Here is a 23,165-nt window from a genome sequence, read left to right as displayed (position 1 = left end):
GTGAGAAACACAAGTGTCTCATATTTTCTTTTACGAAAGACTTGTAGCCCTGAAACTTCTTCACCATTGTGTGCCTCCCCATGGCCTCAAGACAAGCAGGTGCCCTACTAAAGCAGCCGCAGTAGGAAGTATTAGAGGATGTGAACAAAAACAGAGAGGAGACCTGCGTTGTTCTTCATAGTCAGTTCAGATTACACAGCAAGGCCGCTGTAACAATCCCAGTAGCAGAGGATTTTTCTTATTCATGACACTATGAGCCTTGGCATCTTAACTGGAATGTGGATGTATGTATTAAGGAAAACTGAATGGTGACTGCAACACTTAAAGACAGAGCAGGGCTGCCATGCATCCAGTTCTGCACCCAGCTTGGTTCTGTGGACTGTCTCCGACTGAGGATCTTAGTACATGGCACACATCCAAGAAGGGAGTGGATTTGCACCTAAATTGAAAGCATGCTGCTATTAGAGTATAGAGCCTGTCTGGGTCATGTTCTCAGTTCAATACCTGATTGGCAGGTTATCTGCCAGGAGCAGAAGAATGTATTTAGCTTGCTGCATAGTGATAGGACAAGCACTTTGTGCTTGGTATTTTCCCTATCGCATAAACATGATCACAATGCTCTAGACAGCATCTTATCCTCAGGAGATTTTACATCATCAGCTGTGATTCTCCTCCATAATGGCAAAGAAAAAGGACAGTACTATCAACTACACTGGTGAGTCTGGCTGAATCATGTCCACCTCTTGTATAATCTAAAAGTGCATGAAACCCTGGAGACACAGGACTTGTAGACTCTCTACCACCTTATCTTATTGCCGTTGATATATTATACTTCCCCATATCAGAGATCACCAAACAGGCCACTGTCCAAGCTGTCATTCATGCCAGTCTCTAGGAATGAAGATTTTAGATCTGCCTGGTGAAGATCCTCTTGTCTAGCATAACTGTGAACACAGCATGAATCCTAAAATTATGATCTGTGAGATTTTAAAACACGTGCTGTTATACATGGTATGATTTCCTCCAACACAGAAATAACTCATCAGTTGGTATCTCTTCCTGTTGGACTGGAGGGTGTTGCTTTGATAATGATGCTGTGTTTAGTAGCTAACTACGGATAAAAGCAGATAGACACAAATGCATGGATGCCTCTGGGAGACTTAACCCTGTTCTTAAGATACTCATTCAAGAAAATCTTTCAAAGTGAACTTGGCCTTCTCAAATCCTACGTCAAGGCCATCTAGAATAGTATTTACCATGTTACACCCAGGATTTTTAAAGTGATGCTGAAGGCTCTCAGAGGTCTTGCTTGACTGCTTTTACATAGCACTAGGAAAAACTGTCAATCAGTGGCTGTACACAGAATTATGAGTTTTACCATATTGTCACCTGAATAATCATTCTTCTAAATAGTCTGTAAGAAGTTTGAACTTCCTCTTTCCTACATCAGCATTTGTAGTATCATCTACTGCAACTCACTCAAAAGCCAGCTTCAACTAGTATGAGTCAATAGGAACCAAAAACCCACAAATTTTGAGTGGGAGTTTCTGTTCAGTGAAAAGGGCCTTGTTAAATTAGCAATTTGGAGCATTGTTAATCTTGTATAGAAGGAGGTTTATTTGCTGGGCATGCCCCTTCAAAAACTACCAGGATCAAAATATTATACAAAACTTCACTGGGAAAGCAGAGAAAGGATATGCTAAGTTTGCTAAGCATGTGATAATGTGATACAAGAATTCCACCTGAGTTCAGGACAGGTAAAGAATGTAAGTGAAGAAATACTTGACACAGAGTTTAAAGCATGTTCTCTTGTATAATCTCCAGTAACTGGAAAGAGTTTGTCTTTATTAACAGACCCTTTGAAAAATAAAAGGACAACTTACATAGTCTTTCCAACAGGAATTTGAGATTCCAGAGAGACAAATGCAGCAAGTTGTTTTATTGTAAATTTATCATAACTAGTCTCTCTGTTGCAAACAGATAAAGATGGATATCAAACTCAAGTATTTTCAGTATCGCATTTACAACTCCAAAGGCCAGGGAATCTTCTTTATGCAGAACTCAATGAAAGAAAAAAATAGGTTTAGGATAAACCTGCTGCTACTATGGGAAAACATCTTTATAGGTTATTCAAAGCTTTTCCTAGGTAGAATGTTTCATGTGAGACATAGGACTAACACAGATAGCCAGTATCAACATACGGGTTAGGGACAAGTTTCAACTTTTCACCGTGTAACAACGGAAGCAACAGAAACATTTTAGAAGAGGAAAATACCATTCAGCCTTAAGCATGAATACAGCCTACTGTATTCAATAGATACAAAAGATTACCAGTCACAATGCTAGCTGTTACCAAATCCTTGTCAACATATAAAACTGGTGTTGTGTAACTTAAGCAGGGATCAGTCTGACTCATACCCCAACTTAAGTCCAACTTAAAATCCAACTTAAAGATTGTTGTAATTTCATCGTTTCTCCAGTTTTTTGTACTTGGCTTCTGCAAGAGGAAAAATAACAGTATTTTAGGACTCAATAGGTAAAAATCTTAAATCTTGTATGCAGCAATACAAGACATCTTACAACCAAGTTAATTTAAAGAAATCACTTGAGACCATTTTTTCCTAAAATACTTAGGCAAATCTAATTGAAAAATGGGATTGTCAAGATCTAGGTGCTTAAGTCAGACAACTCGTACTAACTTAAGCCAAGGAGACTTGGGTGCCTGGTGGAACTTAATAAATCTCTATTTGTGGGATTAAATATCTATCTTTAAACTTTGCATCAGTGCACACTGCAAAAAAGAAATCAAGCTTCATTAACAAGTTGTAGTTCAATAATACCTGTATTTTATCTCCATGTAATTTGATATATTAATCTTTTATCAACTCTTACCACTTCATACACATTTCTAATGTTCATTAACTGGAAGTGGATCAACACTATGCTGCAGGGGCAACTCTGCCACTCAGACTTGTTAAATAAAGTAAGAGTTTACTTTGTCTTGGGAAATCTCCTTATAAGAGAATATGTTGCTAGGTAGTAACAGTAGAAGATAATAGTTACCAAGTTTTTTGGAATATGCATCCAGTTTATAAGCTGCTTGCTCCAGAGCTGCAACCTGCTCCTCAATTAGGTTGATTTGTTCCAGATATGGCTGAAGAGCAGCATCTTTAAAAAAAAAAAAAAAGCAAAGCTGTTAGTTCTTGTTAATTCAATTCCAGGAAACAGTTCATACTTCAAACATAAGAATTTCTCATAATGTTCTCCAGATAAAATACTTCAAAAGCTCCTTCCTTTTCCTACCCCAAAATTGAGTGGTGATGCTGATAGCCATATTCCAGCAACTTACAAAAAGCTTAAGAGGCTAGACTGGATTACTGGAAAAAGCTTACTGGCTAGACTCCACACAAATAGAAAAACAATGTGCAGCAAAAGAATTGTTATTTAATCCCTATCAGTCCAAAATTTGGGGTAGAACAGGACATAAATTCTCTTATGCTGGTCTATGTAGACTGTAGTTTTGTAAAGATATACAGAAGATTGGCATTGTCTAACAGCATGTATATTTCAGTGAGTTTTCTTTCCCTGAGAGCCTATTGGAGTGTAAACTATCAAATCTTAGATGTTTAATTACCCATACAAGTCTATAGTTAATTATACCCCTCCCTTATTTGGTTTACTTACATTTTTGATTTAAATCCTTCAGATTTCTACTGATGTTTATGGCAATATCTTTCATTTCTAGATACTTCAAGCTAGTCAACTTGTTCATGTTTTCCAAGAGTTTGTAGTCTTCACTGGTGGCTTAAAAACAACAGAGTACATTTTAATGTTCATGCAGGTTGAACTGGATGCAGACTCTTCTAGAGAACAAGAAATTTCAAAACAATAGCTAAATATATTGAAGAATAATTTAGGTGGTAGTAGAGGCATTAGTATAATGATGTGCAAAAAGAAATGACATTCTGTGAAATGTAAAAATCAATTGGACTCATGAATTTTTTCTTAAAAAAAAAATAACAAACAAACAAGAAACAAGCAAACTTGAGAAACTTCAGGTGGAAGGAAACTGTCATTCCAAAGACAGGCTCCAATTCAGCAAAACATATAAAGGAAGAATGCTTCAAAGATCAGAATGGTTGATAGAGCTTTGGGCAATCCCTGAATTTTTTTCAGTCTCACAGACTTCCTTGCCTGTTTTACCAAAGTCACTTTCATTCAGATTTTCAAGACAGAATCCAGTGAAATTCAGAAGATAAATTAGCAAGTTTCCACTTCCTGCAGTTCCCTATCTGTTTAACAGAGATAAGAGATCTTCTACACATTTACAGAAATGTGAAAGGATGATCATATCAGAGAGATCATCAACCTTATGAAGCATCTCAGCTAGACAGGTATCTACTTAAGTAACCTAACGGCTGAGTTTCCCTTGCTTTTAACGCAGAATTAGATTAGATGACCTACAGAGGTCCCTTCCAACCTATATAATTAAATGATTGCCTGATACAGGCTCAAAGCAGTTGGACAAGACTGCTGATTTTTAAAACATGCGTGTGTGAAGCACCTATGAGGAACAGAACAGTTACTGCCAGCATTGTCAGGTATGATAAAATAGGTATAGTTTATACAAGCAACACAACAGAGTTCCTGGAAAAAATATGAAAAGAAACAAAAATGTACTTGCCTGTCAGTACTGCAGTGCCTTACCTGTCAGTTCACCTGTTAAGTAAGTGGCCATTTTGCTGAACATATCTTTACATAGTTCATTGATGTCCGCTTCTGCGGGCTCCTTAGCTTCCTCTGCTGTTTCAACAGCAGGATCCTCTAATCAGGGCACACACATTACAGAGTTAGAGAAGGTTAGCAGGTACAGAAACAAGACATAAAAATGAAAAGGTCCAAGTGCTTTATTTTTGTTGGTGTTGTTTTGTTGCTGTTGTTGACTATGCCTACTTTCCATATAAATCGTCTACTTTGCACAAAAGGAGAACAAACCAAGCCTTTTCCTTAAAGAAACATCAAGATTATTTTTCAGTAATATGTTGGGAAATGCGTAAGGGGAAGGCACCTGGCCTGACTGCATTTACAAATATCAGCCCTGCCTCAAAGGAGTACGTGGAGAACTTCTGCGGGACGTCGCCTCTAAGAACTTTGTGCACAATTACATTGATTTTTATTTCTAGTCGCTGCCTTAACATACAAGCCCGCTTCACAAGGGACAAACACGGATTGCCATCCACGGCAAACGACGATCAGCGCTCCCCTCCTCGAAACCCATCTCCACCACGCTCGGCCCCTGCTCTGCTCTCCCACAACCCGGCAGCTTGCTCTTTGTCCTGTGACAGCGTTTGCCAGCCCGAACGCAGAGACGCCCAGTCCCCGCCCGTAGGGGGATCGCAGATCCACGGCAGTTCGTTGCCATCGGACGGACGGACGGACAGACAGCCCCGGGAGCAGGCAGCGCCCCACCACGGCCCCACCGCCGCCACGGAGCCCCCCGACCCCCGGCCCCTTACGCTTGGCGGGCTGCGCGCCGGCCTCGGGCAGCCCCTCCGCCGCGGTCGCCATGGCGACAGGCCCCTGCCGCGGCCCCCGCCGCCGCCGCCGCCGCCCTCACCCAGGCCGCGGTCCCGCCCCTCGCCATGGCGGCGCAGGCGCGGCCCTGGAGAAGCGGGGCGGGCCGCGGCCTTCTCGCAGCGCTGGGCGCTGCCCGGCGGGGGCGCTGCTGCCCTCGCGGCGTGAGGGGAGGCCCCGGCCCCGTACCCCGTACCCCGTACCCCGAGGACACCGTGACCCGAATGTTTATTGCACTTTGACAGGGCAGCCCAGTTCCAAGGGTTGCGGCTCGCCCAGCCGTCCCCAGCACATGCTGGCAGCGTTTTCCTTGGCGTAGCAGCTGCGCTGCCGTGTGAGGGGCTTCGTGCAGCCTCAAAGCTGGGGTTGTAAGGGGACAGCTGCTGGCATGCTGCAGGCTGTGCTGTGTCAAGCTTTGCTGCAGTTAGCACAGCAGGAGCTCTGTGTCTTACTCTGTGCATAGTATCATATATAGTATATATATATATACACACACACGCTATATTATATATAGCATTGATATATAGCATATATATAGCATGGCATAGTATATATATATAGTATAGCATAGTATATATATAGTATATATATATACATATGCATCTCTATATAGAAATGGCACAGCCAAACAGGAAGCCTGCTAAAAAGATTTACCATACATACAGGTTTTTATTCACTTATTAAAAAAGAGGGGAACAAAATCCCTTCTTAAGTAATATAGAATTCATTTTTACAGTACAACTGTTATCATATTTCTCACTCTTAGGTTCCATGGCTTATACCACTGTTTAGATGCCATCAGCAAAAGCTGCTTCTGCAAGTATCTTCCACAGAGGAGCTACTAGAAGTATAATTCTTGCCTGGCACTGAGAGCACATTCCCTGTATAGACATCAACCTTGAATGCATCTCCAACTCATTTTGAATGGTTTCTGGCTCTCCTCAGGTGTGACAGGCACCAACAAGAGGCAACATATCGACACATAAATGTCATCATTACTTTATGCCATGTGGTGGAGAAGCTCACACTTCCAAAGGAAAATGTTTCCTTGTGTATATTTGTAAAAGTTAGCCACAGAAGAATGAAGCTCTATAATAAACAGTTTGATAAGCACCTAAGAATTATGACAAATACATTCCCTTACAAAAAAAAAAAAAATCATTTATGCAATCTTACAGTAATACATTTCCTCTTAAAAAACAAAATCATACAATTATATGGAGATCATGGTCCAGAAACATTGGGACAGGATTTCCATCTTAAGTCCACTAAAGAGTCAGTTAAAATCTTTGGCAACCTCCAGCAGGCTTTAACAAGCTTTGCTGTTTTAAGACCTGAGAAGTTGCAGAGCAAGGCAGTGCAGGAATCTACGTGAACTTTTTCATAAACCGTAGTTTGGCATAGGCAATGATGAGGAAGATAACAGTCATGCAGAAGAGAGCCACTATGTTTTCCCACATTGCCCAGTTGGTAGGTGCAATTCCTTGGCTGCACAGGTATGCTTCACCAGAACACCTGCAGAAAAGCATGGGACAGAAGTTTATTATATCTGGTGCAAGATACTGTAAGTCTTCAGTTGGTTACTTTTATTTTCCCGTCATACAAAGATTTCTCTACCCACAATTATGCAAGACAGAGGTGATGGAAATAGAGTGACTTACCATGAAAAAATAAAGCTTAAGGGACAAATCTGGATCTTTTGTTCTCATAATTTTTCAGATGATTCGATAGCATCATAATTGTTTCTTACAGATAACTGGCAGTTTATGAGCAAGCCTCAGAACCACATCAGACTATGATACATATAAAAATATTTAGTTTTATGCATCAGTAACTGGAGGCCCACAGCAGGGGTTTGGGGCCCAAAAGCTATAGAAACAGTTCACTTACTCTCACAAACACTTATTCTCTGGGTAATTGTAAGCTCTGAAATAGTCTGACTTGTCCTTTAGCAAGCCATTACAATTCAGACCCAAGAACAGTCATAAGGTAAAGACTTACATTTCTCCTGAAGTAACTGAAGGACAACTGCCTGCATCTCCCACAGACACTGTAACATTTGGATCCTTCTCACCACAGAAGTAGAGACCCCTAAACTCATTCACTTGAAGAGCCTAGGGAAAGAGGCAGACAGCAGTTTTTTACAAAGAGCTAGTGACTTGGGGTGCTAAAGCTGAAACACCTTCAAGGTGCTTGATTATTAGAAGATATATATCTCCACTCTTGGAATCATGTTACTTTTAGGTGTGAACTGAGTGGCCCAGAAAAGTTACTTCTCAGCACTTATTCTGAATCTCTTAACCACTAACTTTCCAAGGAACTGCTCCAACGTCTACATGCAGGATGATCTGGTGTCTGAATCTGTAACTTCAGAGTTATATTTCAGTGATTTAGCCATGGGTTTCTGTCTTGCCAGCTACAAGACCCCATTTATCCACCTTTATCTGAGTCAATCTCCTCTCCCAGAAAACCATATGGCTGCATAGTGACACCCCAGCACCAGCACTATGAAGCAGGAGGAGTCAACTATTCAGGTTAGGAATTAGCGCCTCACTGGGCAGTTTGCTCTGCTGCTGTCAAAACAGTACTAACATTGTGGCACAAATTAATTGTTCAGTCTTTAAGGCTTTCACCTTTTACATAGATTAACTTTTCTTCCTTTTTGAGGATGGCTGGTTTGTTCTTTCACCATGTTCATGTGAGGAAAGAAACCAAGCTAGACTTTTAAGAGAACTGCATTTATACACAAAACCTCCCCAGGATGCAGCATGGTAGCCACTACTCACAGGAGACCAATGCTACATTCTACTCACAGTGAGGCCATATCGAGGGATGCTGAAGTACTTGAGCCAGTTCAGCCAGCCCATTACAGAAGGGAGGTTTACTAGAAGACCTGAAAAGATCTGAAAGAGAACAAAAGAGACTGATGAGTCACAAACAGTTTACTGCAAACCATGTCATTCCTGCAAACCCCACTGGGCAGCCAAGTTACTGCAACAAAATCAGCTAATCTAAAGTTTATTTCAACCTTTTTCCTTTTAAGCAATCTAGTTGATCACTTAGATTTGTAATACTGTCCTTTTTTTTCTAAGGACAATTTACAAAAACACCTTTTTGAGGCACACTTTTAGCACAGCTCTGGTGGCACCACACCTACAGAACTGCATTTGAGCAAAGGTTTGACCCTTAGATTACAATTTAGCAGACTGACTGAAGTCTGACTACAGCATCAGTAAAATTGCAGGCAGAGAGTAACAAGCTACTGGACCCATTCCTGTAGAGAGCCTGTCTCCTAAATCCATCTGTGCATCTTATGTACTTACAAGCATCAGGACAAAACAAATAGTGATGAGCAGATTCGCCACAGCCACCACTTCCATCCCAGCACTGATAGCCAGAGACATGGCTGTGGCAGTGTACGACACCAGTATCAGCGCCAGCATGAAGAAGAAGAATCGGCCTGCAACAGCTTGGTATCCTGTCAAAAAGCAGAAAGAAAAAGTCCAGTTAATAGCCACATCACGAACTTCGGAGAGGTACCCTCGGGCTCCTACACAAGACATGAAAAGGAGGAAGAAAGGCTGAGTCTGGAGTTGGCAGCAACTGTGAATGCTCTAAAGCAGTACCAAAAGACATGGACAAGCAGGTCCCCATCTCTGATTGCTGGTGTCTCTGCCCCTGCTCCAGAGTCTTCAGAAGTTATGATGCCAAGCACTTAAAATCAGCTGAGGGTTCAACCAGTTTCAATTTAGATAAACAAAATAAACTTTGGCTAAGTCAGAAATCAAACGTGTTAGAAGACGACAGGTTCAATGAAAGCATCAGTTCATTACCAATCATCCAGTAAGTGATGCATGAGAATATTATGGCTGGAGCAGTTCTCATGGGCAGTAGATCTCCTATCATCAAGGCCAGGAAGTAGGCAGACACACGGTAATATCCACTGGTGTACTGATGACTGTGAGGACAGGAAGGAGGCAAGTTTTACAGGTTTAGAGGTTATCTAGGAAACAGGTTCGGTATATGTGTCTGGTTTATCCTGATTCAGTTTGTTCTTTCTACCACTGACTCCTCTATATGCAAGTTGATTATTTTCTCTGTGCTGCCACTTCCCACTCCAAAGTAAGGGCTGATCTATCTCACAGGCCCTGCAGCAATGCTGGGAGCACTCTGAGAAGATGAATGAGAATGATTTAGACTACTAAATAGCATATTGGAAAAAGGCTCCTAAAGCTCTGTTCAAAGAGAATGATCCTAAACACAAGAGCAGGGGAAAGTATGAGATTAACTGGAGGAACAGTTTATCCACAGCTATCTCATACAACTGTTTCTAAGGGAGAAGGAATGATAGCCAAGAATGAGAAAACACCTGTAGGACATTAACTCACCTCCAGTTCACAGGGCAATTAAATATCATTATGATTGCCTTGCTGCATAATGGAGCTCATGGAAAGACTCAAGTGGTGAGGTGCCAGAATCCCCACCAAGAGTAAGCAGGCCAGAGTAGCAAGAAATGTCAGAGATTCATTCCTGAGCAGCTGTTAGGGGTAGTACTAAGCAGTTCTGAGTAAGCTGCCAGTGGTCATGTGCACATCTAAACTAGTGCCTCACAAAAACACAACACTCATTTTCCAGGCACAAATCTCTGTTTTCCTTTTTACTGCATGTCTTTTGCCCTTTCATCCCATGAGCTGGAGGCTATTCCAAACCATGTTTTCAACATGTATATATACACACTTCTTTATGCACACATATACATACACACATTTATATATGCATTTAATATACATATGTATATAGACAGATATACTTGATTGTTAAAAATATCTTGTAAGCCAGTCAGCAGCCCTTTTCTTCTGCTCATCCTTTGAGAAGATTTTCTAAGAACTCCCCCTTCATCTTTGCACAGTCTTACCACTTTGGGACCACTGCAAAACCCTGTTTCAACCAGGCCAGCAAGAGGGCAGGCAGGGTTCACAATCTTCAGGATTCACATGCAGACTTCAAGAACAGGCTGTTACCAGAAGTGGAAAAAGCACTTCTTGGTAAACCGTGATACAGCAAGCAAGTAAAAGCATTTTACTTCTCCCTTCCTTCCCTCACTTCTTAGCATTTGAGCTCCTTGCTTTACTGACTGATTTAGCACTACTATTGCATCCTGATGTTGGAAGAAGAAATCAACTCTCAAGTCCTCGTTGGTAGAAATATTTTTTGTTAGCTTTTAAGATATTTCCCCCCCTCACTGCAGGGTAGGAAACAGTCCAAGAACATCTCTACTTACACAAATAGTTTCTTGTCTCTGATGAACAACTCAATTGCAGAGACACTGGAAAAGCATTGGTTTGTGGTGACAAAAAACAAGGATCCAACACTAGAAAGACAAAACAGAAGTCAAGAAGTGAAGAAACAGCCAAGTTCAAGTCAGCACTTTTCTGTCTCTGTCCATAGAACAGAGAGATTTAATTGTGCTACTGTAGATCTTAGCTGCAAAGTCAGGTTTATTCCTTTGTCTTCACCTGCACATCTCCTTCAGACACGTGGAAGCCCAATGGAACTGTGGGTCCTTTAGGACCTCTGATAGTACCATTCTGCAGGGTGTTCAGGCTGGTGAACCCAAGCCGCCTTTGTGGTCCAAGCAGAGACCATAGCCTTTCTTGTGGCTGAAACCTGTGGTCTATCAGCACAGAAATGAGCAAGCTGCATCTTTCCAACTTACCGATTCTGAATGCCACTTTGATCCAGTTTTACACCAAAAAAAATGGCCCCCACAACCAAGGCTAGAATTATCGTCACTGCAATCTGGAAGTGAAAAGAGGAAAGGGAGAATGGAGTCCTTCAGATGGGCAAACAGGGACAAAGCACTAGATGGTCATTAAGGTATATACAGGGTTTAACATTCATGCCTACCTAAAACTTTGCAGTGTGAATCCATGTAAACATAAAACACATACAATTAAAAACCTTTAGCCAAATTGTCGTGGTTTATCCTTTTCCATTTTCTCCTTCCTTTGATCTTTAGCTCGTAAAAGCTAGCAGAAGCACACTCAAAGAACATCCCAGCTTGAAATGTCAAGTAAGCCTCAAGATCTATGTCTCCCTCGAAGCTCCCCATGGGAACCAGATAATGGAGCATTTCCCCCACTCCCCAGTATTCAGTGCCGTAGTCCTTCTGCTATTCTTTTTTTCCAAAGGCAACAACCTGAGTGGTAGTGGCACATGACTTTTCTGTTCCCCTGACTTTGAAAACAGAAGTGTGCTCAACAAACTTCAGACTGTGGGACTGAGATCAGAAGTCTGAGACTTCTAACAATTGTTACCAACCTGTGCAACAGAGGCCTGTGGGTTCCTGATGAGGTTTTTCAGGGAACGCTTGGACACCCAGTACAGCTGGGTGAAGAATCCATTTGCATAGGTAATCTCATGCCCTTGCTTGGATATTTTATGATTGCTTCCCCGTCCCAGCTCCACTTTTGCCAGCGCTTCCTTTGTGCTCTGGTACAGGCTGGAGTTGAGGTACTTCTGGTGTAGCACATCCACCACACTGCTGTCCACATTCTGTTCCACTGCTCCATTTTCACTGTTTACCTCTAAGTGGCAAAGACAAGATACGGCTTGTGATTCCCCATGAACCCCTATCTTCAAACATGGCCCATCAACATGGGTCTGCTCTGGAGGCTGGACAAAAATATGATCAGGAATAGCCAGAGAATTTGAATAATTCAAACTGTAGCTCTGAGCTTAAGAGAAGGGCTTGAGTGAGAGGGTTTCCCTGCAGTTTTAATCCAGCCTGGATCATCTGCATGTTCTTTGTGGCATAAACATGGCCACAGTCTTAGAATAAGCCATTAGAAAACCTTCATGGGATTTTTGGGAAATCAATGATTTGCCATGATCCGTTTCCCAAAAGGCACCATTATGAACACTGTTCCCTTAAAATCCTTCAGTCATGGATATGCTAAAGCATCCCCAGACAAATCTTCCAACATTCACTCACAATATTGTTAGAGAATTTGTTTTCACGTGTAGTTCTATCTAATCATTCTTGATGCCACATGAATCTATTACTCTTAGGCCTATCTGTCTTCTTCCATATGGCAGCCCCTTACATGACTGAAAGCTTGTCTTCTTTTCTCAGCTATTTCTTGAGACTAAGCAATTCTAGTTTTTTTGTCTTTCCTACATTTTGCAGACAACTAATATCTATCACTGTCCTCCTATATTACTGAAGGAAGAAAAAAATCCCTTTTAAGTCTTCTGAGATCTTGAAACAAGCCCAAAGCAAAGTATATCTATTAGTAGGAAAAATAAAAAGATAGTAAAGTGTCTTTAGAATGGAGAAAACACAGAGAATAAAAGCTTGCCATAACTACGTTTAACCCAGGTGGGTTTCTCCTTGACAAGTTACCTTTTCCTGTGTCCACGGGTTCATTAACTTCCTTGTTCGCTGCTACAGCAGTTGAATCACCATTTATGATATCAAGGAAGAAGTCAGCTGGGTTGTTAAAGGGTTCACATTCATATCCTTAAAAATAAATAAATAAACAAAACCCATACAACAACATGTTTGTACTACACAGAGCACAGCTTGAAAAGTGAGGTTTAATACTATATCACCCTGCTATGAGAGAAAACCACTGCTTCACTGCTTTTCATGAACATTAGTTTACAACAGTAGAATGGGCAGGATTTGGCAGGTGGTGAAACTGAGGTATCTATACAGAGTTTCAGAGCTGCTTATTCCTCACTGATTTCAGATAAGGAGAAATCTTCAGCTTGCTTCTTTCTACAGAGCTCAGCATGGACAACTCTTGGCTCCTTCCCAGTGAAAAAAGCTTGCAATCAAAGCTTGCAATCCAATGTCCATGACTGCATCTATACTGGGAATTCACTCCATGTTCTCTGTCCATTATAGTCAGAAACCCTCATCCTCCTTATCAGTAGAGGGGACAGCCAACCAACACTGCTATTATTAATCCAACTTAAGACACACCATGGTTTTGCCCATTCAGTCACCCACCTACGTTCAGACTAGAGCAGATTCTTGGATCAGCCTCTGCAGATTGCTGCCAATCTGCAGGCTGTGGTTCAAAACTGACCGGGTCTGCCATCTAGGCTTGGCAGAACTAGGAGCATCATCTTGTCTGTTGTGCATCATGCTTCTAAATGTCCAAGCAATTTTGTTTCTTTGGCCTGGTACAAGTCAAAACAAAGGCAAGAGACGGCTGTGCTCTATTCTACCTTTTTTATTTTTATTATTTCATGTTTTCTAATTCTAACCTAACACTATTCGGATTGTCTATGTACAGCCTACAGTATTGTAGTGATAAAATAGCACAAGAGTTTTATCAAGCACAAGGGTAAGAACCTACTGACAGTTTAAGCTTGGTAGCTGATTAATGTTACTCTTGGCACAGAAAGCTTACCAATAGAACTAAAATAGTCCAGGGCCTGGTTCGCAGGACCATGGTACAGCACCTTCCCCAAGGCCAGTAACGTCAGGCTGTCAAACAGCTTGAATATGGAATAGCGGGGCTGATGAATGGAAAATATGATGGTTCGACCTCTTCTAGAGAGCCTGAAATAGAAACAAAAATTCTCCCAAATACACCACACTCTGCAATTCAGAATGGTCATATCAGCTGAAGCAAAATATAAGCATCCAAATCCAAGACAAAAGCTTGTCAGCTTGCTAGAGTCTCAATCCAGCAAAGTTCTAGTTCCCACTTCTCTCTCACTGTGTCAGATGCTGCCTGCAAGACCTTCAAGCACCCATCATTACAAGAGACTTGCTGCAGTCCAGGTAGGCAGAATGTTATGTTGTCTGTGGCTAGCAAAGGTTAAGCACAAAGGTTAACCACAGCTGTATATAAATCCTCCTTATAAGTTTTCTGTACCAGGTTTCAGTGTAACTAACAGGAAAGGTCCCACTGCACTCAGTGGCATAGCCAGGCTTTACACAGCAGGCTGCTGAAGTCTGGTCAGCTAAGGTTTCTCCTAGCTCTTCTGCTGAGGACGTACTCTTTACAGAAGTCAAAACTAGTTTTTCTTCAGGTTTGTCAGATGCTTTTTCAATGCTTTGTCACTGATGCCCAACAAGTATCTCCCGTGATTAAGACCCTCTATCCACAAGCAGCAGGGTAAGAGGTACCCCTGGACAAAATCAGACAATATGCCACAAACACAGGAGGAGTGTTAGGAACTCATTCTCATTACATGAGCCTCATTTGGACCTCTTTGCAGCAGAAGATAGTTCATCTCCAAAGCAGATAACAGGGAGCACTGAGGGCAAAAATGCAGGTGAAGTTGGATCTGAGTTACAGGCCATTGTCATAACAGAGGAAAAGCTTTTGTAATAGGCTCAGCTGGAAGGCCAATAAACTATGATTACAAGGCTTGACCTCACAGTCTACCCCTCTCTGTGGCAAAGGGAAACTGTCCAAGCTACATCTGCTTTTTGGGCTCCAGTCCAATGCTTGCTGTGGAAAGATTCCCATCAACTTCAAAAAGCTTTGGACAAGACCCAGATAAAGAGTTTACAACCACTTCTGAGTCTGCTAGTCTAGCTTTAAGAAAAAAAAAAACAACAAACACATACCACAAACATTGTAGCTACTAAGTCATAGCAACATTCCTTTTTTAAATAATGAGATAGCAAAGAAATTTCAGCAGAGCCCTGAGGAATCAACTCTTACTTCTTCAGGAGGATGAGAACAGCGTTGGCTGTGCTGGCATCAAGGCCAGTTGTTGGCTCGTCCAGAAAAAGAACTGGTGGCTCTGTGATGAGCTCCATCCCAATGTTGGTTCTCTTCCGCTCCCCTCCGGACACTCCCCGGATCAATTCAGTTCCTACCTACAAGCAGAAGAAGTCAGGCATTTGCAACTATTTGTTCTAGAATTCAGGGCTCACCAAACCCATGAAAAGCAGACCTTTTCATTTTCGGTTTCCCATCAGTGGACTCTCAGAGCCAGCAGCAGATGATGGGTCTGATTCAAAGGGCACTGTGAGGGACCATGTAGCAGTGAGCAGACAGTCTGATTTTTAGTAGTGCCAGACACCTTTGGCATCGGGAAACAAAGATGACACTGACAAGAGCCATGAGGAGGCCAGAACAACCAGAGGCAACTTTGGTAATCAGGGATGCCTTGCATGGGTAGCTCACCTGCTACCCAAGTAAGTGGGGATAAGTAATATAAAGTTAAAATAAGAGTACAAATGCAGCTGGGAGGAGCAAGCTCTGCACAGAACTCCTCCATCACAGCCCAGTTTCCCACCCGCATAGCGTTCAGCATGGTAAAAACAATTCCCCTGTCTTGTCCTACAAAGCCAGGAAGCCACCACGCAGCGTTCCAAGGTGCTATGACTAGTCAACTTTTTCCCCTCTGCTTATACAACATGCTGGATGTGGCCCAAAATCTTCCCTGTTTAGTAACAAATACACATACCTCTTTCCAAGCTACCTACTGAGCTGGAGTGATTTCCTGTGTGTATTATGATCTTTTCAGATTCCTGCTTAGCTTAGTGTAGCTATGCTACATAGTCCATACAGCCCAGAGTCAAGTAGCTTAATTTCCAGAGGTAGCAAGATTTCTAAAATGGATATTCTCACTGCTCACCTTAGAATTAGCCACTTTGCTCAATCCCAGCTCGCTGATTATCTGGGTGACTCGCTCTTCCTTCTCCTGAAAGCTGATGGAGCTGGGGAGTCGCAGGGCAGCAGAGAAGTGCAGGTTCTCCCTCACTGTCATGGTGCCCATGACAACATCATCCTGAAAGCAGCACAAATTGACAGCTGAAAAGCCTCACTCTCAGCTACCTGACTGGGCACTGGAGTCCCTGTGGTGGCAGTTACTGGATAAGCTGTTTGTGGACCACGGGGGAAACTGGACTGAGTGACAGCTCCTGCTTCAAAGCATATAGAACACAGAATTCAAGACCACTCGAAAGTCAAAGGGAGAATGCAGCTTTCAGGCTCAGGAGTGTAAGTGCAGATGGTACTATACTGTTCTGGAAGTGCACTTTCCTTTCAAGCTATAGTGAGGCAGAGCAGGTAGCTGTTTCTGCTGACAGTGCTCAGCATTTGCAAGATGTGAGTGCAGAGACCATTAGCAGTTTAATAGTGATAACACATGACTTAGCAGGCTTACACACCCATCTGCATAGAATAGATAACACATTAAATATGTATGCATTTAGCCTTCAGTTTGTTATGACTCTTTGGGTCATTTTTATCAATATAGGGAGTAGTGCACAGGGGTGGGAGGGGAGAGCAACTGTTTAATGTCTTGCCCAGTTGCCAATCATTTCAAGGTTTCATTTGTTTGCTTTTGACATTGGAGAAACAGATGTCTCAAACTGGGAACACTTGCAAGAAACTTCCTGGCCATTTATGAGGATTTGGGGATCTTTAACCTGCAGCACCAAGATTTATCACCAGTCTTGTCACATGCATCCTCTCAAAAGCCCCCCAGCTGTCAGTTTTCAGAAAGGCTGCATATTTTGTATCTGCCTGCAGGCAGAAGCCTGGATGGATTCCAGATTTAGAGGCTCATATAACTGCCAAGAATCCCCTTCTCCTCAGCTCCCCCAGGGCTGTGAGGGTCTATTATTGGTCCAGGCCTCCACCCACTTCCGCAGATTCAGCCAGCTTTTCCTGTCTGAGTGGAACGAAGCTCTGCCCCAGCCAGCCAGAATCAGAGGAAGAACAGTAAGGATCTGCTTACTTCCTAGAATTATTGTTGGACAGCTTGAAGGTACCTCTGCTGACTAGAACTGCCACTGAGTTTTACAACAGGAGATTTTGGGTGTTGAGAGGTTCCCACCAACCAACCCCTGTTTTAAATTTAATTATTTTTTTTTATTTTTAGAACTCTTGCTGGAACTTCAGGAGATCAAAAAACAAAGAAAAAAAAAACAAGCCACAGTAGCCGGGTGGCTTGGGCACCCATGCAGGTTTGGGAAGCCAAACACCTCCGCGCTTTACTTGGCTGGAGCAAAAAGTTTGCTCCTCTGTTTTCAGTGTTACAGGACAACACTGTAACACCTGAATTATCAAATTAGACTCTGTAGGGATCATTGAACATTACCTTACTTAATGTTTTCATGCTTTTGCTCATCTTTGCTCCATGCTTTTCTCATGTTATGCAACAGAGCCCTGCCTTTTTTCTTGAGAAGCTGTTCCTCTTCCCACAGCAGACCTACTCACTCACCGGGGAAGACCACACTATCTGTCATTCATGTAGTGGTGAGCTCCATCCAATGTGTTCCCCACACATACACCTCTTCTCATGGAGGACACTTTTCAAAGGCTTTACACCAAAACCTATGCTCTTCCCTCCCAAGGTCTCCCAGGCCTCCACTGAAGGCATTTACTCACCTGCACGACATATCCTGAGATGCACTTGAAATTTGGAGGCTGTGGGATGCCATCTATAAGCACTTCTCCAGACAGGCCTGCAGGGTCCTTTCTGGCAGCCAGCACATCTAGCAGACTTCAGACAGACACCAGACGTTAGGTTTTGCCATGACAACTGCTTTTATGTTTGACTGGGTGAGTGCCACCACTCAGGACTGCAGCTACAGCCTGCTCATGGCACGCTCCAGACCAAACACAGGGCACTGAAAGGGGCTTCCTCTGCTCTGGGGGCTTCATTTTTTTGTACAGAAAGCCTGATGCAGATGGAGGATTCTCAAGTGCCAGCTATGCCACAGCAGTATTGCAATATACAGACCCTCAGAGCCATCAGCCCCCTACAGACATTAACTCAGCCTCCATGCTAACAGTTAATCTCAGACGTGCACACAAAAGCACCCTGCCAAGCAGCTGCTGTCTGCTCTCCAGCCAGGAGAGCACAGAAGAAACTACTTTGATCTCAAGCAAATTAATCCAAATTGGTATAAACAAGACTACAGTCAAGATTAATTTCATAAAGTCATTTTGGTTTAACATATCTCTGGTTTCTCCTTACTGCAAATTAGAGGTCAGACTGTCTACTAGCTATGTAAATACCAATGAGGTCTGGCTCTTGCAAACATCCTGATCAGTTGGCAGTCTCCTTAGAGGGGAAGATCAAGGGTCACCACAACAACACACCTGCATGAACCCTGGCCGTATTTGCCTGTCCAAGACAGTCTCAAAGGAAGAATGACATAGCACTCTCTTAACACTTTTATACAGGAGAGAAAACAGCATCAGCAGTGGCTGGAGGGAGCCTGCAAGGTACTTCTCAGTGCTTTCATCCAAAGTTTTCAAGCATGTGCACTCCCACCACCAGGACACAGCCAGGCTGGGGTGATGATCCCCAGCAGGTATCCTACAGCCTGACATTACCCTATTCTTGGCAGTCGGGGGGGTTGACCCTGCATCTCGGAGGAAGTTTTGCTACAGCAACATCACCAGAATGACTTCCCTCCTGCCCCTGAGGGACCTTGCCCTCATCCCCACCCCAGGGCAGGTCTGGGACAAAGCCTACACCTGAGCTTCAGTCACCCCAGTTCAGCCTGGTATCTTCGCTCTGGCCACCATTAACGATGAAAGCAGTAATATGGATCGTCAGCTGGAGCAGATGAGGGGCGTGACACCACTGCAGGGCTAGAACTCGAGCAAAGCCAACATCAAAGGGACAGGAGGTCTGGCTGCATCTCCAGATTTCTCCCAGGCACATGCAAGTCTAAGCTTGGGGCTCCCTCATATCTTCCCCAACCCTAACAGTCTCACAACCCCTTTGAGCAGCTGACTGCCCATTTAAAGAGCAAAAGAAAGTACTCACGAAGATTTACCGCTCCCTGTTGGCCCCAGGATAGCATTCAAGCCTGGCTTCATAATGCCACTGAAAGAAGGAAAGAGTTATTCCCAAATGCAGGACTGTTCACATGCAGCTCATAGTAGAAGTCAGATGTGAACAAAATTATTGACGTTTTCAGAATTGTTGAAAGAAAAAATTCAAGATTATTAGGAACTTCTCCTTAAATGTGAAATCAGTAAGCATTTTCCTTTCTTGTCCCAAACTGCCACTCAGAACAAAACCAGAGCTGGACATGCAGAGCAACCTACAAAAGGCAAATTATGCATCTTCCCAGCTGAGCTGGGTCTGGAAAAGAAGAAACAATTGCCCTCTGTTACTTATTTCCTCCCACCACAGCTCAGTCCATAGTTAAGGAAACCCTCAGATCTTCTGGCAGAAGAGTTCACACAAGTTTGGTCCTAATCTGCCTAGATCTGAAACTGCTCCAGTTATATCCTAATTGTTATGCCTAAGGCAAATTAGCAAGTGCTCACATGAACGGCAGACTGACAGGAGGGTAGTCAGTACAACAGTACAGTACAGCTGAATCTGGAAAGTGACACTCAGGTCACTGATTCACAGCAGCAGATTAATTCCTAGTTACGTCAGTTAGGTCTAGTTAGGTCAAGTTCTAGTTAGTTGACTTGACAGTTCTAGTTAGGAACTTACTAAACATTTTGAAGGATCTTCTTTTCCACAGTCTTCCGTCTACACAGGAATCCACTGGACTGCTTAACGGAGTACTGGATGTTATGGAAACTCACGACAGAGCCCCGAGGGGATCGGAGGGACTCCCGTGTTGGAAGAGAACGTTGGAAATTGCCTGCTCCTTCCTCTTCTCCAACAGAAATGATGCTGTGATCAAATGTGTCTGCCATTGTGTCCTTGTTGCACAGGTCAAACTCCACTGCATGAAGATTTTTGGGGCTGCTGTTGTTTTGGGCAGTTCCCATCTACTGAGACAAAGAACACAAAAACACTCAGGGAAGAAGACACGTGAGCAAAGAGGTCTGCAGAAGGTGTCCTGAAAAAGCACGTTCATGCACACCACTACAGTACTTACAAGTGCCAAGTTTCCAAAAGGATGGACATCCGCACTGGAAGACATCCAGTAGTCCCCAAAGGCATGGAAACACTTAGAACAATGCACGCAGCCTTTAGGAACAAGACATGGATGTTCTTGAAGAAGTGACACTAGTTCAAAGAACATCCGATGAGGTAAAAACCAAGCCTGTTTGTGATGGTCAATGCCTTGCTTGACACAGTGGGGGCTACAGATGCAAGCCGCTATGCTTAAGCTAAAGAGACTGAAGCTCCCCTCCATCAGGTAGAACATGCTTAATCCGCTTCATATCCCCACAAAGACAGAAGAGAAAACCTTATTTGCTGGCACGAGTTTGTTTCAGTGATATCAATTTGATTAAAATGCAGTTATACATATCGCTTAGCATGTTTCAGTGATGCCAGTATCAAGACGCTTCACAGCTACAAGGAGGAAGAGAAGCTTGGATTTGTCTGCAAGCACAATTCATTTTGAAGAACGGCAGTATTCCCTTCTCCCACAGGGACATCCCACAGTAAAGAAACAAAGGGTATAAGTGGGTATATTATGGAAAATTAAATATGGTATCTGTTTGAAGTCATGGGGAAAGTTATAAGCCATCCCAGTTCCAGCAGATAAGCTGCTTCTGTAGCGCAGGATGGAAGCACCTGGAAGGAAGGGCATGAGACCAGCAAAGGGAAAGAGCTGTTCTCCTTGCCCATGCAGCAGCACCTACACAGCAGGAAAAGTATTAATACTGCCATAACCATTAACACTGCTTCCCTCAGTAGTCATAGCAACAGAGCTATTTTGTCAAGGGGGTGCTTCACTTTCTGCTGCTGTAAATGACTGAGACCAAGTTTGAACCCCTTCACTCATTTAAAAAATAGAAAAATAAAGGTTTAAACTTCTTGTCTTGACATTGCATGGGAAGAACTTGGAAACCCTGCGGTCCACACGTTCTGCAGCCCAGGCAAGGGTTGAGCTTAGCTTGCACCCTGCCTTTTATCCAGGTGACCTCACAACCAAAAACCTTCTTGTCCCCTTTCCAGGCAATCACAGCAAGGAAGATGGGAAACACGACATGCCCTTTCCAGAAACTGAAGGGAACAGGTTAAAATAACACAAACTAGTCTAATCATTTACTTCCCTTTTAGCTGCTGGCACAAAGGTGTTTGTTGGAAAGCTTAAAAAGTTACTGTGATTGTGTGGAAAGCCAAGGCTGTCACAAGGATAATGAATGAGGAGAAAGAACCATGCACAAAGACATCTGCTGCTGATTATCTGAGTTTTATGGGAAGGCAGATGTATTCCACAAGTGATCTTTTTCCTGCCATCTGCACCCACAAAACACCCTTTTCCCACCATTTTCCCTCCAGGACTGAGATGGTGAAAACCAATAGGACCAATCACTGCAGAAGCAACAGATAGCTCAGGAGGTGAGATGGTCTCACTCTTAAGAAATGGGAACTCCAAGAGCCAGGTTAAAAAACAAAGACAACGAAAACAAAACAAACAAACAAAACAAACAAACAAACAGAAAACAGAAACTATCCCTTTCCTATCACTTAAAGTCGCTTGGACACTGTCCTGGGCAACCAGCTATTGGTGGCCCTGCCTGAGCAGAGGGTTGGACCAGATGACCTCCAGAGGTCCCTTCCAACATCAATCATTCTATGAAAGCTCAAGAAATCATAGTAGTTTTTATTTATTTATAAGTAAAGGAAGAGTGACAGGGGGGAGAAAAGGAAGGGTTGTTTAACTTGGATGCATCCTGTGGCTGGTGACCCCTGGGAAAGCCTTGCCTGTGGGAAGCAAGAAAGGATCTGCTGCTTACATCAGCAAGAGAAGGCTTATATATAAAGGTTGCACAACACATTCGAGGGGAAAAAAAAAAAAAAAAAAGATGACCACGACAGCAAGGGCAAAGACCCGGTTAGACTTTTGAACATTCGACTGTTTGTAAACCTCACATGTGCTTCGGATAGCCAGGTTCCTCCCTTTACAACCCCAGAGGTTGTAAAGGCTCCCTTTATGAACCCTTCTATACGTGTTTTTGCAGGGTTACCGATAAGCACCGCTCCACCTTGCCAGCGCCCTGCAGGCATGAGGGAGGATGACAGAAGGATGCAGCCGGCCCGGCAGAGGCTACAGGTGGGCGCGGGCAGCAGCACCCCGCGGACAGCCACCCCCCGACCCCGGTACCGGCACCGGTACCAGCACCGGCACCGCACCCCAAAACGCTCGGGGACAGCGCCGCCCGCAGGGGCTCGGAGTCCCGGTCCCGGTCCCGCTCCAGGTCCCTGCCGCGCTCCCGGTCCCTGTCCCTGCCCCTGTCCCTGCCCCTGTCCCTGTCCCTGCCCCGCTCCCGGTCCCTGCCCGTTACCTCCGGGCCGCCAGGCGCTCCGGGCGGCGGACACGCGGCTCTGGCTGCGGCGCTGCCTCGGCGGCGTTTTATAACCGGGTGCGGGCGGCGGGTTATATAAAGCGGTGGCGGGGAGTGCCCGATGCTCTCACGCAACCCCCGCCGGGACCCGGGCAAAGGCGGCGAAGCCGTCCCGTCCCGTCCCGTCCCGGGGCGGTGCCGCCGTGCCGGGCCGCCCCCCGCTCCGGGGGCCGCGCAAGGGGAACCGGCGGTGCGGGGAGGAGCGGTGGAGCCCCCCGGCGCCGGGATGCCGAGGGTTTGCTTTCTCGGTGGAAGCTGCCAAAACGCCGCGGTGCGGCCGGTACGTGGTCCACGGCCCATGCACATCCATCGAAGGGAACG

The 23,165-nt window shown here is 43.9% G+C and overlaps 2 protein-coding genes across 3 annotated transcripts; both read right to left on the bottom strand.

Annotated features, from left to right (window-relative positions):
- Positions 1-1,804: 1,804 nt before the first annotated feature.
- On the bottom strand, positions 1,805-5,629 carry BLOC1S2 (biogenesis of lysosomal organelles complex 1 subunit 2). The gene is made up of 5 exons (XM_084289942.1): positions 5,517-5,629; positions 4,708-4,824; positions 3,685-3,804; positions 3,064-3,168; positions 1,805-2,497 (listed from the first exon to the last, which is right to left on the bottom strand). Exons 1-5 carry the CDS (start codon positions 5,566-5,568, stop codon positions 2,466-2,468), a joined length of 426 nt encoding a protein of 141 aa, XP_084146068.1. The 5' UTR covers positions 5,569-5,629; the 3' UTR covers positions 1,805-2,465.
- Positions 5,630-6,338: 709 nt separating this feature from the next.
- On the bottom strand, positions 6,339-22,929 carry LOC311211327 (broad substrate specificity ATP-binding cassette transporter ABCG2-like). Of its 2 annotated transcripts, none has more exons than XM_084289974.1 (16): positions 22,785-22,929; positions 20,026-20,312; positions 19,342-19,401; positions 17,949-18,063; positions 16,189-16,341; positions 15,267-15,424; positions 13,998-14,149; positions 12,980-13,096; positions 11,896-12,161; positions 11,291-11,373; positions 10,856-10,945; positions 9,408-9,532; positions 8,898-9,052; positions 8,388-8,477; positions 7,576-7,688; positions 6,339-7,089 (listed from the first exon to the last, which is right to left on the bottom strand). In XM_084289974.1, the coding sequence occupies exons 2-16, from the start codon at positions 20,307-20,309 to the stop codon at positions 6,942-6,944; spliced, it is 2,109 nt and encodes a 702-aa protein (XP_084146100.1). In that variant the 5' UTR covers positions 20,310-20,312; positions 22,785-22,929; the 3' UTR covers positions 6,339-6,941. The 2 variants fall into 2 exon arrangements, with proteins under 2 accessions (XP_084146100.1, XP_084146099.1); XM_084289973.1 differs by having other exon boundaries at positions 20,026-20,309.
- Between the last annotated feature and the right edge of the window lie 236 nt (positions 22,930-23,165).

The sequence above is a fragment of the Netta rufina genome, assembly GCF_964035555.1.
Source record: "Netta rufina genome assembly, chromosome: 7".
Classification (NCBI taxonomy): Eukaryota; Metazoa; Chordata; class Aves; order Anseriformes; family Anatidae; genus Netta; species Netta rufina.
This window is presented reverse-complemented; position numbering and strand designations above follow the sequence as displayed.

What these genes read in the sequence shown, in the direction of transcription:
- BLOC1S2 (XM_084289942.1), bottom strand. Translation starts at nt 5,568, where the DNA reads ATGGCGACCGCGGCGGAGGGGCTGCCCGAGGCCGGCGCGCAGCCCGCC. An exon ending in CGGCGCGCAGCCCGCCAAGC is followed by an intron (nt 4,825 to 5,516) that starts GTAAGGGGCCGG and finishes TGCCCTGATTAG; the next exon opens with AGGATCCTGCTGTTGAAACA. An exon ending in CTTAACAGGTGAACTGACAG is followed by an intron (nt 3,805 to 4,707) that starts GTAAGGCACTGC and finishes GTTGTTTTTAAG; the next exon opens with CCACCAGTGAAGACTACAAA.
- LOC311211327 (XM_084289974.1), bottom strand. Translation starts at nt 20,309, where the DNA reads ATGGGAACTGCCCAAAACAACAGCAGCCCCAAAAATCTTCATGCAGTG. An exon ending in GGACTATTTTAGTTCTATTG is followed by an intron (nt 13,097 to 13,997) that starts GTAAGCTTTCTG and finishes TTTATTTTTAAG; the next exon opens with GATATGAATGTGAACCCTTT. An exon ending in TTTGTTTTGTCCTGATGCTT is followed by an intron (nt 8,478 to 8,897) that starts GTAAGTACATAA and finishes GTTCTCTTTCAG; the next exon opens with ATCTTTTCAGGTCTTCTAGT.